General features: G+C 45.9%; 5 protein-coding genes across 5 annotated transcripts; 3 read left to right on the top strand and 2 right to left on the bottom strand.

The window, feature by feature from the left end:
* Positions 1–6,568: 6,568 nt before the first annotated feature.
* Positions 6,569–7,252, top strand: LAJ45_04769 (uncharacterized protein; the record flags this gene model as incomplete). The annotated part of the gene is made up of 6 exons (XM_046114345.1): positions 6,569–6,633; positions 6,696–6,756; positions 6,825–6,882; positions 7,042–7,085; positions 7,136–7,164; positions 7,237–7,252. The coding sequence occupies 6 exons, from the start codon at positions 6,569–6,571 to the stop codon at positions 7,250–7,252; spliced, it is 273 nt and encodes a 90-aa protein (XP_045972371.1).
* A 133-nt stretch (positions 7,253–7,385) lies between these two features.
* Positions 7,386–8,399, bottom strand: LAJ45_04768 (uncharacterized protein; the record flags this gene model as incomplete). The annotated part of the gene is made up of 7 exons (XM_046114344.1): positions 7,386–7,444; positions 7,503–7,605; positions 7,842–7,856; positions 7,937–8,040; positions 8,117–8,163; positions 8,229–8,294; positions 8,368–8,399. The coding sequence occupies 7 exons, from the start codon at positions 8,397–8,399 to the stop codon at positions 7,386–7,388; spliced, it is 426 nt and encodes a 141-aa protein (XP_045972370.1).
* A 965-nt stretch (positions 8,400–9,364) lies between these two features.
* On the top strand, positions 9,365–10,841 carry LAJ45_04767 (uncharacterized protein; the record flags this gene model as incomplete). Its single annotated transcript, XM_046114343.1, has 3 exons — positions 9,365–9,533; positions 9,617–10,397; positions 10,445–10,841. The coding sequence occupies 3 exons, from the start codon at positions 9,365–9,367 to the stop codon at positions 10,839–10,841; spliced, it is 1,347 nt and encodes a 448-aa protein (XP_045972369.1).
* An 841-nt stretch (positions 10,842–11,682) lies between these two features.
* On the bottom strand, positions 11,683–12,417 carry LAJ45_04766 (uncharacterized protein; the record flags this gene model as incomplete). The annotated part of the gene is made up of 4 exons (XM_046114342.1): positions 11,683–11,828; positions 11,883–11,910; positions 12,222–12,260; positions 12,409–12,417. 4 exons carry the CDS (start codon positions 12,415–12,417, stop codon positions 11,683–11,685), a joined length of 222 nt encoding a protein of 73 aa, XP_045972368.1.
* A 1,333-nt stretch (positions 12,418–13,750) lies between these two features.
* Positions 13,751–14,242, top strand: LAJ45_04765 (uncharacterized protein; the record flags this gene model as incomplete). Its single annotated transcript, XM_046114341.1, has 1 exon — positions 13,751–14,242. The coding sequence occupies one exon, from the start codon at positions 13,751–13,753 to the stop codon at positions 14,240–14,242; it is 492 nt and encodes a 163-aa protein (XP_045972367.1).
* Positions 14,243–15,699: the final 1,457 nt, after the last annotated feature.

The following is a 15,699-nucleotide window of genomic DNA, read 5'->3' as shown; positions in this document are numbered from 1 at the left end:
GACAAAAAAATACGACCTTACTTGACACACTAGAAAGCAAATTTTTAAAATAAGTCAGCTCTTTCCTCGGATCCTTCGTGATGGTCGCGCTACGATGCGACTACCAGTCGACGCTACTTGTCCTTGTGTTATCCTAAGTCCCACATCGCCACAACCACGAGAGATACAAGTAAATACATACTTCCATCTATTGTAGAAAATGGGCGCGATGGATGTCTAAAAATAAATATTTCTTGCGACCTTTGGCTACTTCGGACCGAGCCTCGACAAAACAAACTGGAGACGACTACACAACCTGCACCTCAACCACCCAGGCTAGGACACAACGTTCTCCCCGAAATTTCATCTAGCATTGTAGAGGCAAATCGCTTTCGCCGTCCCTACTCTACTACTGCACACCCGCTCATCCCAGCGAATACTACCAGGTTTGCAGTCACAAATTACAAACTATTACTCGATATGAGGCTTGACAGAACCGCCCCTCCCCCCCTGTCCGTTGGTTCCATTTTTGTAGATCTCTTAAAGACCCCTCCACCGTCCCCACAATGACTTGGCAAAAGCCTATGCATAACCTTCTAAGGCTTTTGAGGTCTCCCCGTCCATAGCAGAGTAAACATCCGCCCCCTCAATCTTAATTGGACTCCATAGTTCAGAGTAGCTGTACTGTAGTTAGCTGCGGGAGATACACGGTCGGCTGTACTTTCATCTACAGGCCAACCCGACGTACCAGCTGTTAGGCGCGTGTGCGCTGGCTAGAAGAGGGGGATAGAGGCTTCTCTCCACGGGAATATTAGTAATCTCTGCAGCGGGTCACAGATTATCACTCGCTACTAAAATCCGCAAGAACCTCCCCAGGTTCTGTTAGTAATTGTTTTGAAATAGTCTTTTTTCGACGGTAGAAGCTCCTTCTACTATCTTCCTCTTCCTCTGCTCCCGTCATGTCCTATCGGCCCGTCACTAGCATCCTGCCCTTTCAACTTTTGCTTCCTGGCCACTTGTGGCAATGCTGGCCAATGGCCTATCTACTCGGTTTCTAGGGGTCGGCCATGACTTTATTCTGCAACATGGAGTCGCCCGGGTTGCTCGGGTTAGGCGCAGTATAGCAGTGGTGGGGAGGGTGGTCGTCTGCGCGTTCCTCCGAGTGCGCGATCGGACGGCGGGGTGAGGCGGCGAGTAGGAGGGGGAGACGAGTTTGCGTTGGTAGGGTCAGCTTGGGGGAGGTCGGCTGTGATTGTGAAAGAGGCTCTTTCTGTTGGTGAGTGAGTTAGTGTGTGTGTGGTTGTGATTGTAGTGGGGTGGTAGTTGTGGGGATTAGCGCCGGAAAGTTGACGCTAGAGGGGGGGGAACTTGGTGTTTTTGTTTAATTCATTGATTGCATGCAGACCTGAAGGGACTTGGTGTTTAGTAGGTGTCAAGACGAAGCCTATTTCAACACCACATTTCATAAGAACCTTCAAAACATAAATAATTTGCGTATAAAACATTCTTCGCCTGCTACAGTTGTGTTTGCTGTCAATCACCGATCGCCACTCGATACAAGCGATCGGCAGAGCCTCCCTAGTTTTTTGTCAGCGAGGGTTTGTGTATGTGAAAGGCCTCTAAGGTGGTAAGCGGCTCCCCGACGTCGACCCCAACCCTCCCTTTCTCAGTTGACTACAGGTCCTCCTAGGAAATATTGGAGGAAGGCTGCTATCATTAGGGTTCAAGACTATTAAAAAAACAGTTCCGCTGACAGGCAACTATAAAACCGTATCAATTTTACCCTCGAGTGATAGCCTATGACTCGAATGCGCTGGCGCCATTGGAAATGTCTTCCTCGCGCAGATCTCACGCGAATTTTCGGAGCGCTTTTGATTTCGTCCTCTATCGCCCTTTGCAAAGCTCCAACCAGCCTCGGTGGTGTTTACTGTTTAGATCTACCCGCATCGAGGAGCGAAAGTATGCTATCCCTCCTCTTGGCACTAACTATATACAGATACCGCAGGCGCAAGTCTTTGTCATTGGATTCTTTAAAAGGGATGGGGCGGTGGAAACTATTGCAAAATTTCAGCTGACAAGTAAATAGGGAAATTCTGTCAATAATTTACATCGAGTGATAACTGATGATTCGATGGGATGGCGCAGACTGGAGGCATCACTTTCGCGCATGTTTGGGGTAGACAATCGATACTCCATCCCTCCGAAAAGACACATGTCAAACATCAAACCCATGCAGACCAGCCTACATCACACCGGCACATGAAACATTCGCCTACAGTCACTAGTCAATTTGCCACCAAGCGCTAGTCATTGACTCGAAGAAACCCGCGAACTAGGAGTATCACCGAGATGTTTCGTAGCCCGCCTCCTCTCACGCCTAGCAGAGGCGAATTGACCTATGTGCCCTCAGAGGAAGTCGACGGCGTTTACCGCGCCTACGCATATGCTAGGGTCCGGCGCTAGATAGGAACCACTGGTGATTTAGTAGCGAGTGATAATACATGATTATGCACTGTTGGCTTGAGCAAGTAGTTTAGTGTGGGCAACTGGTATCACTGTGTCATTCCGTGTAAGGACTGTATGTTTCACAATTAAAGATAAGGCAGGATTGGGAATTAATTATGTAAATTTGTAGCCCGAAATTACTAGTTTGAGGTTACTTGGAAGGAGAAATTTTGCATCATCTAGCAGGCCAGCTCTCCATCATTCCCCAGTCATGTTGTACTACACGGGAAAAAGACCTTCCCAAATATGTTATCGCCACCACACAAACTATGACAAACACGTCACAGGGAAAACGATAGGATTGCTCCCGATAACTTGCTTGGCTTTTGGAGTTCGATGTAGGTCTCGGAATTAAGCTCAACATCCGGCCGACGAGAAGTGCCAATCAACACAGAGCCCCCTCCTCTCCGCCTAGCAGTGCTAGGACGGGTGGTATGTATTTTTTCTTCTTCGCCTGCCTAGTTGTAGAGAGTACCTTCCCTTTGCGTGGACACTTTCTTCTCCCTACCCGGAAGAGTCATATCTCCGCCAATCCGCAGTCGTTTCCATAAATAATTGTGAGCAGGACCACACATCTACCACAGTGACCACTAGAGAAAGAGAGGGACATTCCCAGAGAAGTGTGAGCTACTAGTTCAGTCTCCATCCTCTTGTACCCTGGCAATCTTAGCTGTGCTGCGGAACCTTATGCCGACCATCACCGGAAGACATTTTCAATCGTGTCATGACTCTATCGTTGATTGAGCTTTGGGTTTTTGTTGACTAGGACCACTGGCATCTCCATCCATGAGATACAAAGCTTATGCCGCCCCCAAAACGACTTTCCAGACCCATTCCATAAGTCTGCGCAATCCAACCAACGGCCTTGAAAAATCTCTCACATTCCACCACTCCTCGATATGACAGAACCGCTGGCCCTCCCCTATTCTAATTTTTTACGCAGAGACGCTGATGCCGGAGTTTTCACCGCCCTCGGGACAACCATGTATACACTCCCTCTCCTTCGCCCCCATGCTACAGCCTAAAAGAGAAAGAAAAAGCGCACATGCAGTGTTCTCGGCCAGGTTTGAAAACGTCCGAGTGGTGGTGCTGTATATAGGAGTACCAAATGGTCCCTCCATCTTCTCTCCCAAAACTCATCTTGTCCTCATTTTCTAGTGTCCAACATGTTGACCCTGTCCTTTTACGGTTGCTCCTGCACTTCCGCTTTGCACTCCACTTATCCACTTCTGGTTCCATCCCCAGCCCAGGACTGCAGGACTCCGTTGTCGTTTAGTCGATATTTATAAAGGCCCCCAAAGCTGGCGGAGAAGCTCTTGCAGCGCTGTTTATTCCCTCCATAAGAGCCTATTCGTAGATCTTAGGTGTAGAAATGCAGGGCGGACAACTAGACTATAAATCTCTCCTTAGAAATCTGAATCTTTATAATAAATATATTTTCGCAACGAGTCTGTTGTACAAGTAGATGAGAAGCTATTGAAAAAAATCCCAAGCCCATGCAAACTCAAAGCCCTGAAGCCAACGGAATAAAATCCCTCTGCCCATTGGTGCTACAAAGATTGTTTTTCAAATCATAGCTATAGCATTCATGTGGAATGATGAAAATGAACAACGATGCTCAACTCACCACCACTCCATGCTCTCCTTTTACCTGATTCTAGCATGTTAGCAGGGGCTCTACAGCGAGAGGTAAAATTATTGTAGGGGCAAGGGTCTAAAAACAGGGTTTCTGTGGCTGGGCAAGCCAATAGGACTCCTCCCATATTTCTACAATAATCTTACCGCAAGCCGTATACGCGCGATAGGGGCTGAAACCTCACCTCATCTCATTACGTTAAAGAAAAACCCAACCTATCGGCGCCTAGGACGTCTGCAAGCACCAATAACAGAACCAAGCAGACCAACATGGATCATCACCCCCATCACCCCCGGAGGCGGAGTTTCATCTATGCTCGGACTCAGGGTGCAGAAGCGCCGGTTAGTAGCCCCTATAGGGAGAGAGGGGGGGGGGGGGGTAAGAACATACACACGCGAAGACGAACAACACCACACGAGCAATACGACATTAAGTCCCGGTCCCAGCGCTGGCTAGCAGGAAGTTACCTGAACACTAGGGAAAACTTATTCAACCCAGGTTCTAGCGCTGGCTATGCGGGAAGTTACCCGAACACGGCGAAAAATTATTCGGTAAAGCTCTGGTGTTGTTGCCTACGCGTGCTCAGGGGGGCGATGACGATGCCTTAAGAGGCGTGGGGATAGCAAACTTACGCGAGTTGAGCGACTGAGGGCCCATAAGATCAAGAGTATGAGCGGTGATGGGTTTGGTGGGCTTGTATGACGATGGGGATAGAGAGGGAGGCAGGGTGTTGACATCGGGGATGAGATCTGGTAATCATGGTGAGATGGTGTGGGTGGGTTGAAAGTGATGAGGAGCTGCGACATCTGTTACCCGGCTGTCTTGGCATGGTATGTATTGTCGGGTATCAAAATAACCGATCACCTCACGACAACATCGAAATCACTTCAGGTCAGAATAACTCAACAACCAGGAGAGCAATTGAGTAATTTAAAGTCTCCTAAACGGAGTTAGGTGCTTGGGGGGAATGGAATTACCCTTCTGACCTCGAAAGTCTCGATGTGAGGTTTCTTCGCAGGTCGGTTTTGGTTGCTATGAGTCTCACGAGGGTGCTAGTGATCGGTTATTTTTGATACCCGACATATGTAAACACACTCCGCCAAGACTAGATGAGGTTAGCAAGCTCTGGAAGCTCAAGCCAATCGTTTCTCACCTTTTCGTTGTGCAATGAAGATGAGCACTGGTATAAAACGAGGTTGGGCGAGAAAAAGCCACATCTCCTCGTCAAGCACTCATTTTCTACATCGCAAACCGCAGAATTCCCTAACCCTACCTTCACCATGACCGTACTAGAGCTTACAGTTTTTTTTTAAGTTGTTGGGGGGTTTTCCCCGCCTCAAGCCCGCAGATTCAGTTGCTCCACAAGTTAAACCTCTAAAGATGGATCAAGACGCAGATAAAACTTCACTTCGCAAAGAGTTTCGTCAAGGCTTGGCTCATGACTACTCACTCGCTGTATTATAATGAGCGAGACGAGACTAGTTGCTACGCAGAACTGTAGGAAGGAAACTGTTCGCGATCTCATGCATCTTAAAGGTCCACACGAGATCACCGCAGAGATCAGCTCCGAAGGAATGAAGAGTTGTAAATCTGTTCAATTAATGTGGTGTTTGCATCCCTAAGTCCAGGTGGAAATCATCACGTTATGCGATGGGCTATTAAAAAAATATCGTATTGGTTTAATTAACCACCAGAGTGAGATGACTCAGAAGTAAATAAAAGAGCTGATGTCCTGGCGCCGCTCCCGAGAGTGGCTCTTAATCTGACAACGAAATGATGCCCCTCCTTACTCGTTCACGTGGTGGATAATGTGAACAACTCCTTATTAATTATTCAATCTGAATCAATCTTGGCCAATATCATACTTGGATTTTCTGCGGCTTTTGGAATCGCATGAGAGGACCAGGGGATCATGAGGAAAAACGTTATCGACAGACCAAAGGATAGCTTATTAGAGAATCGTTACCTTTCAAAGTTTCTCTCTTTGTCCCTATGCCGCTATGAGTTTTACGAGGTTCGAATTGAGGCCTTCCTGGCTTGGTTTGCTTTCTCCCCCTGTCTTCCACGAAGGTGGCTGCTGGACTATCGGTACTTGTCCCCTCATCTGTTTGGACTTACACAATTAGTCAGTGGTGAAAGAGAGCCCTGATAAATGCATGTGTGTGTGTGGTTAGATAAGATCGGGGTAATTTAGATGCGTTAGCGTCATGAGCTGGTTGCATCAGTATGCCTCGTGGCACTAACAAAGTCTGCCTCGTGGCCTTGAGCGGGGCAGAACAAACACCACCACCATCACTGCCACCATCACCATCAACTTCATGGACCATCATCATGATAATTCATCCATAACTGCTGTTCATCACTGTCTAGTGTGCACCATTATTTGATCGAACCCAATTTCTGACATCAAACACAATCCGATCAGGTTTCCTGGGCGGTAATCATCTCATGATTTATGAGGCTTGCCAATCAAGCCTGGGCATAAAGTGGTATGCCTTAATTCTTTCTGAAAGGTACGGTTTTAATAGTACTAAGGTTTCTCATGCAGCTAAATACGATATTGATTGTGGGTCAGTTCTTCGGAACGAATAGCCAAAAGCATGATTTCATTAGAGAGCCAAAATTTTCTAATAATGGTTCAAAATCAATCGTACTATCACCACCCCCGACTGGTATCGTCCGCCACCAGAGATGCCTTGCCTAGACGCTGCTCCATCGTCACGAGTACCAAAAATGGTGCTATGTGTGCTATGATAGTGAAGGTGCACCTCGCTCCAGCCCCTTTCCTCCAACTACTCTACTCTAGACTCTCCCAATGTCCTTTCCTTGTAGTTGTTCTCCCATAGCCTCCTCTTAGCCCACTCTGATTTCCACAATTGTCTCGTTTTGACAATTCAATAATCGTCTAACTATAAGTGTAGATCTTCCTTCAGCAAGCCTAAATTGTGGAAGTTTCATTAAATGCGTCAGTTACTATTAGTAGAACCATTGACGCAGACACTTACTTACCGAAAGCTGATATCCCTCATGTCTGTTTGTGATAGGTCTGGAACCTTTCGAGATACGGCTGCAGCCGCTCATTCTGAGATTTTCGTCAGGTGCTGATTTCTTGGTAGTCGAACGGCGGAGTAGCCGTCAAACGAAACCTTCTTTCACGCTAGATTAAATCTCACGAAAAGATTCTATAGATCTCGGTACTTCCATGTCCCGTAGTGCCGCAATTGAAAACACTAAAATGGGAGTACACAAGCCTACTGCACATCAGTCAATTAGAATACAGTTGAATGTATGGGACACAGCCAATGATGGCTCTGAGGGCGGCCTCTTGGCCTGGAACATTAGCACCATAAAGCTATATTAGCTGTTATAAGGCCTATAATACTTGCTACAAAAAGACTAGTCTTAGGTTGAAACCTATCTGTCGGGCCTGAAGACTTCTTAGGGTTACTGCAAGGGCTGAGATATGATGATAATTCCCGCTTCATCTATAAATCATAGTGTCTCTCATAAGGTTAGAGATCCAGGTCCAGCCAAGATAGAGCGAAGTCTTGACACTACTGACAACCAGGTCAATAAAAGATTCTTCGACCAATAATGATAGCAACCGAATCGTGCTCTAAAAATAAAGAGTTACTTACCCGCTCGCAGCGAATGATAAGGCTTGCAAATGCGTCATCAAAACCAATATCTCGCCAATATCAATATCATGTCAATCACAAACCTTCCAGAGGCCCTGCTGTATGACTTGGAATGTTCGACGGGTGGCATCAAGTTCTCCACTGGATCATGAAACGAGGAGTGAGTGCGGAGGCTCACCTCAGGATACACTAGGAAAGTGGAGATGTTTGCAATTGTGGAAGTTTGCCAGTTAAGTAAGGTGTTTTGATAAGCGCGGAGAGACCGTTTTAATCGAAACAGATCTAGATATATGTGGGAAATCAGGCAAACTAAATGTGCACACGATCTTATAACACATCCTCACGTTTAAATACATACAGAATAGGACATGGCTTGTCCGCTCGGCGCTACGGTACCTGCCTCGCCTACCCCAAACCCTAACTATCGCGCATTTACAAAATGGGAATAGCTAGCGCCTCGCTTAGTGCACCGCCCCACGGCCCGTTCCGCAGCACCTAAAATCCCCACGACGTCGATAGAGCATAGGGTCCTGAAGCTTGTAGACACTGCTTTGAGCTAAGATGCTTAATTTTAAGTCTACAGATTGCAGTTTGGGAATTACTTAATACCTTTGGTACCTGCCTCGCTGCTCGCAGGACATGACTTTGCCGGCCTTGTGTAAGGCATTATCCTGTCCCTTTACCTAAATTATCGGATTGTCATGTCACGCTGGTAACCCGGCAATCAAAACCGTTACATTTTATGGGCCAGTAAAGAGCTTTAGTCGGGAGAGGTCACAGGATACAGTTGTTCGTCTAAGGTGCTATGCGCTTACATCAACCAGGTGCATGCCCAGAAGAATTCATAACAAGGATACATACCCACCACACAGCTGCGATCGTCTTTTTATATCTCAAAACCCATGCGTCTGTGCCGCATGTTGGCACACGTCTCGGCTCATTTCTATTGGGCAAAGAAGAATCTACTCCGGTTATCTTTTCAGTACCCATTAGTTATTAACAATGCCAAAAGCAATGTATGTCTGAAGGGGCACTGCCTTCATCGTTTGGTCACTTGGCCCCTCCTTCCCTTCTTCATGGATGCCTAGAAAATCTTGGGACTTGAGTTGGTAGGTAAGTCACCTATGCTGAATACCTCTCCATTGGGAAGATAAATAGATACATATAGGTGCATACTGGGAACGTTCGGCAGAAAGCAAGTAGGTACTTGGCTAACCGTGTGTTTAATAATCTAATCTTTCTAAGTTCTTGTCACGTATGTGACAAGAAATGAATTGCCAGCTGGGATTGGTGTAATACTGGTTAAATTACCTGGTTTCATACATGAGTCGTTCCAGCCCAAAGAAACAGCCCCGATGGGTGACCCAGAACATTTGATAGTGTATGGACGGGGCTGAGACAGGAACGACGTAAATGAGGCAGTGTTCCGCCAAACACTCAAAAAATAATAATACTTAAAGACGGCGCAACCCTCTACTACTGCTACTACTGCTACTACTACAACATTCACGACCATCTCAGAAAGAACAAACTCCTTCGAAAAGAGTCACCATAATACACTAACTAACCAATAGATATACCTAACTGGCACAACTCAGGCGAAACCATGGCCAAGAATCTAAGCCGAATCGTGTCCAAAGCCATCACAGATGAAACTGCGGAGGACACCTCCAGTCATGGCAAGCACGGTCATGTCAAGAGCATTCCCGGGGATTATAATGGCCATACAAGAAAATCTATCAACGCTGACTTTAGGGCCTCCTACAAACATCTTGGTGAGAAGCGTTTTTCCCCATTTTTTTCTTTCCTTTCTACTTCTTTCTGGCTCTATAAAAGTCATAAACTAACATATTAATAGCCAAATCCAATAATGATGATAAACAAAGCCCGAAGGCCGAACAGACGATGACTGAGACCCGTGTTCGCTCTGTCTCTCCAAAGATTCTTCTCCTGCCGGCGGCCAAGAAGGAAGAGGAGGAAGAGGAAGATGAGGAGGAAGAGGAAGAGGGAGATGAGCAAGAGGAAGGAGAAGAGCAAGTGGAGCAAGTGGAAGAACCCAATAATCGTGCCTTGATCCGTGCTCCCCCGCCCAGCCGAGCCCAATATTACACTCCAGTACTAAGACCATCATCTCGAAAATCATCAGCTACGCCCGCTAAGGCCCATGCCTTAATATCAAGGGCGATGTCTGTATCTACAGTATCCCGCGAACCTTCACCCACAGCCAGTATCGGATATCGTCGCCGATGTCTTGAAGTCGAGACTACCGAAGAGATATCAACGCCTAGTGATAGCTCTGAGGAGGGCTCCATCATTGTCAGAAGAATCTGCACCACACTGACCGAAGAGATGTTTACTACCCGTGGTGGTGATGTGCCCTACCCCTCTCTCTCCAACTACGACTCCTCCGAGGCCAGTTCAGACTTTGAGTCTGACTCTGGCTCAGATTCTGAGCGAGCATCAATCTTCTCCGAAGACACATGCTACACCGACGAGGACACTCCTAGTGAAACGGACTCGGACGAGTTGTCCGATGAGGAGGAAGAGGAAGAGGAAGAACAAGAATACGAAGCCAAGTCATACTCCAGGGCCGATAGCAGCGGCGAGGAACCCCTCATTCCCGACTGCAACACCCCAAAGTAACTGGGAAATGCGACGCCAGCGTACCTTGGGGTGGTGGTAAGAGGATAATTGTGTCCATCGGTCCTGCAAAACACTGCAAATGGCGCGTCCAGCCATCCAAGGGCTGTACCTACTCGATTCCCCAGGATCTCCCCGAGATCAAGCCCAGAGGAAGCAAATCTAAGTGGAAGGCGACAAAGGTGTACGGAGTGGCGTTTAGAGATGATGACAGGGGACCAGAGGTGCTCAGGGGTAAAAACTCGCTAAGAATTTATGTGAAGATTGGGTGGAATGACGGTGAAGAGACTTGGGAGAGGGGCGCAGACGCTAAAATGTTGATTGCGAAACATATTACAACGGACATAAGCGCTGAGGATTATCTGTATAAGGCGGCAGTAGCGTTTGAGAAAAGGGCGGATAGGTTCTTGGAGGCCAATAAGCATTGGAGGTATAATAGGTGATTTTAGACGCAGTTTCACTGACGTATTCATTCTTTACCTTTCGTTAATTCTCTAGTTTTCGATTTCTATTAACGTTTGTGGTTATTAAAAATTTGTATTTATGGTGTTTGTGAGTTGGGGGGCCGGAGTGGGGTTTTGTCACATCTTTTTTCTTTCTTTTTCTTTCTAACTATTTAACTACTTGCACACATGACAAATTATTTCTTTCCTTTGTTAAGATTTTTAGCTTTTCATTGCGCGTAAAATTGGTGAAATCTCACGTACGATGTAGTAAGTTTGATATACGATGTAAACATCAATGATCAAAATGATATTATAAATAACCTTAATTATCCGGCTTTATTATGGTCCATTTGTGCACTGCTGCCTACAAATAAGTTTGAAAGGACTGCATAGGTACAGCCTTCATTGTCCTTCTATGGGAAAATGGTTTCTTACCAGTTTGGAAGATATATCTTCTTCAGTATGAATACTCGCATTAAGTCACCCCACTTCGCCAAACTCTCATCCAGTTTCTGCCAGACGTCGCTAAAAGGCTCAAAAGATACTGAGAATTGTCAGGGCATGACATGAAGCTCTCCAGTTTACTGGACAACGAGGAATTCCATTACTGTAGCAATAATTTCGCGAATTGCCCAAAAGTGACCATAAAATCATTTCCACATGCGGACTTTGGCCATGGTTTAAACAAGAGGGAGGGCAAACAGCTGTATTTAGATAAAACTCCGCGGAGTTTAAAATAGAGGAGCGTATAGGCAGAAGCCACGACTTGACTCGGTTAGTCACAAAAAACATCTTGCGCGGGTAGACGTTAATGTAGTTGAGTGGTTCTAGGCAATAACTAACGGGGCGAGGCTGATCGATTAGTTTGAAATCTTTTTTCACCAGATCTTGAACAAGGCCCAGCGATCCCGCCCGTTGGATCATCGTGAGGAGGAGAGTAACTTCTTCTTTCTAGGCACTCGTCACAACGGAGCGTGATGGGACCTATAGAGTAATGAGTACCATTGGCTTGCTCGAGACATACATGAGAATACGTACGAGAGATATCCGCCTTCAGTAGTCGGGCCTGGCTCGTGTTCAGCAAAGAGCTAAGATACCACATTATTCTTCTCATTTGTGTCTCAGTTTCCGGTGAAGTCGAAACTAGTTCCTGACACTCCCACACCCACATGCCCACCATCCATGTTTGGTTGAAAATTTCTTTTCGACGGTGGGAGATCTTGGACTGTGTATTTGGGCTCCTTTGTTCTCCTTCCTTGCCTTAACCGGTCCATGGGCTCTAGAAGCACAGCACAGGGTTGCCAACTTGTACCTCCCTATCTCTGGTATCGAATATGGGTGGTGGGTCCCTTGGGAAGGTGATAACTGTGGGTTTACCAGCTGAGCCCACTCCGAGACGGGTATCCTATCTACGGCCTGTAGAGTTAATGTCGGACGATAACCAGGATGCTTAGCTCTTGATACTTGTGCTGGGGTGCTCGGATAACAGTAAAGTACTTTATGAAGACCCGCCGGGGGAGATAACGAGACAATAGCCGCTCTACCCGCATCGCATATTTCCTACCATGTTCATATTTCTCTCTCCCTCTTTTGCACGCAGGTATGTATGTATGTACCTACATGTGCGTAGGATATACTTGTACCCCTTGAGTATGCGGGCCACCTTCCGGTTTGGTGTACCTACATAGGATATATTTGTTTTCAGTGCCAGTAGTATAGATGTGGTGGTGGTGTTCGAAAGTTTGTACCTACATGTACCTATGGTTAAAAATAGGTAAAGAAAAAGTATTGTGATATAGTACCTCTAGATCTTGGCCATAGTCCAACGGTCAAGCACAACTACATCACTGCCATCCCCAAGTCTCCTAAAACATGCGGAGGCACCCGATCAGCTCCTCGTTCGTAACACTGACAGTGGGTACCAAACCCTTAGACACGGAAACCCAAGGAGCGGGCCGCGCGAAAGACATGAGGCACTGCAGATAAACCCGGCCCATAGTGACAATGGACGTCGCGGTCTAATTGAACAAATTAAAAGTGCTGGGTTGTGCGAAGCGTGCAGTTCTACTGGGGATGTTAATATAATCCGAGACTGTGGACTGCTGCGCGCATATGTCGGTTATGCATGTATGTATCACTCACTGATGTGGTTCAGTGTGACAAGAGGGAGGGTTGTCACGGTGGTCGCTAAAATAAGGTGTGGCTCGGATGTTCGCCACTCGCTAACCATTCCTTTATGGCACTAAAGTCGTACTGGTACACAGTGTCGATTCTTATTGAACAAGAATGACGTGACGTACAAGATCGGAGTAGCCGATGATCAGAAATGCATTAAGTTAATACAGTAGAGGGTGAAAATGGTTTTTTTATTTCAGTCGTTAGAATGTTGTCTGATCTCGTCAAATGATTGATATGATGACCAGTTGACTGGTCTTGTGCTCTTGAGAAAAGGACTGAATGAGTCGTACACATAAAACAACACTGTAAATCTTTACGTTGGCAGATAGGACAATGTGTCATTTGTTGTTTGTTTGTTTAGTCAAGCACCCAACGCCCATGCATGTGTCGAGTGATAAATAATGATTACAATTCAGATTTATGTACAATACAATCTTTCTTAACTTATTAGGTCAATGGGATCACAGTTCATTGGTATTAGAGGTTATATTTCATAGTATAGTGGGAGCTGCGCCCATGCACCTTTTGGTATTCATAAAGAACAACTCCCTCAGATGGCTAATGGATTGAATTGTCGATTAGTTCTTCTATCGAATACATAAATATCCTCAAGACTTCTTTCAAGAGATACGTCTGTTAGTATCGATCGTCATTTCATTATCAAATTCATCGTCAAAAGTATCTACCTCACCACCACGATTATTACAAAACTCACCAAAACCAACAAAATGCACAACCTCTACTTCCTCGTCCTCCCCATCCTCATAATCACCCTCTTCTTCCATATACCCCCCGCTAACGCCTTCCCACATGTACAGGGAAATAGCAAACGCAACGCCCTCACCTGCGGCCTAACCGCCGCAGACATCGCCTTCAAATCCGCCGCCGAAATCCCCAACGTCCAAACGACACTATCCACCTGGGCCGAGTCCGCCCGCGCAGATCCCTCTCTACTTCCTTATGTCCTGGCAAACCATAAGCCAAACGGCTGCATCAAACCCTTCATCACTTATGGTACGGTGACACTCGGTATGTGTGTAGGTGATCACGGAGGAGGCCATGCTGGTATTGTCTGGGAGGTCGACGAAATCGTGGATGCTGTGAATAGGATGATTGAGGCGTGTCAGATGGCGGGGCAAGTGAGGGTGAAGGGGATGGCAGAGATTGGAGGGACTAGGGGAGGTGTGTGGATTGGGTACAGGGATGTGGGGAGGGGGTGAAGAGGATACATGTTTGCTTTAAGGTGTAGCTAGTAGTACTTTTGTTATCTTGTGTGAAGGTCCTTTAGTTGAGCTGCTGGTAGTAGCTACTGAAATATATATTTCCAATGTATCTTATATATGTTGGCAAGTTACATGTATATAGCGTCAAATAATTTTGTTTTCTTCACAGCTCTGGCGTAAGACGTTGATTAATGTAAGGGTTAAAATAAACCAAAAGTATAGCAGGTAAGTACATGTAGTTACATAGTATCTAATTATAAGAAAACCGACATTTTCATGACACAGCACAGAAAAAAAGGGGACCAGCAAGTCCGGCCCAGTAATTGTAATATGAATTGGCCCCAAACAGACATACTCTTTACTTTAGAGCTTGTAATATATAAGACTAGGCTTTCAATTCTAGTAGAGCGGTACTATTTAATAAATGATGGAACGCTCGCGCTCTAGATCTGAGAGCCAGTTATAACTACATGTACCTGCAAACACGCTCTACTACGGCAGGAAATACGAAAGCGGCTCGCAAATGCATCAGTTGATGCATAAGCTTGTCGAGGCCTCAATAAATGCATCAGGCTACACATTTGCTGAAGATTTTACCTACACATTTACCTACTGTCGACGATTTTACCTACACCTTTCCCTACTGTCGACGGTTTTACCTACACCTTTCGAGCCTACCAAGTACTGTCGACGATTTTACCAGCACCTTTCCCAACCAAGTACTGTCGACGATTTTACCTACACCTTTGCCTACTAAATGCTGTCGAAGATTTTACCTACACCGTTCCCTACTGATTGACAATGTTCCCCAGAAAAGTCGTAGGGAAAGGTGTAGGTAAAATCGTCGACAGTAGGTAAAGGTGTAGGGAAAATCGTCGGACCGCGAATACTACTGTCGTTGGTATTTCTTGTCCCTACTGATTATTGACAGATATTTTTTGATCTCCAGCTCGGCTACATATACCTATTGAGTCAGCTTATACGTATCGCTTGTAAAGGCTATATATTGAAAAGATATAATGGTACAGGTGGTAAGCTCTAAGCTAGATCATCGGAATGATTCAGGTTCAATCCCTCCACATTCATTTGTTTTGCATCGGGGCAGGAGTGTTCTTCGGTATGATGCATTTACTAATCCCTTTACCGATGCCTTTACCGATGCCTTTACTGATGCCTTTACTGATGCATTTCATACCGTGATTCAGAAATTCGGCACTGTTTGCATTTCTATTTTCCTGATATAATTATAAGTATTTCCCGAGCTCTTGGCGAAACGAGACTGTGATGCATTAAGGATGCATTAGTTGATGCATTAATTGATGCATTATCCACACGTTTTAGGAACAAGGCTTGATACATTGACTGACGACTTTCACTGATGCATTTATGATGCATTTACTGATGCATTTCGTACCGTGGTAGAGACGGTATGTTTCTAAAACAGGCGTACCTGT

The sequence above is a fragment of the Morchella importuna genome (assembly GCF_003444635.1).
Source record: "Morchella importuna strain M04M26 chromosome Unknown Morimp01GS012, whole genome shotgun sequence".
In the NCBI taxonomy this organism is placed as follows: Eukaryota; Fungi; Ascomycota; class Pezizomycetes; order Pezizales; family Morchellaceae; genus Morchella; species Morchella importuna.
This window is presented reverse-complemented; position numbering and strand designations above follow the sequence as displayed.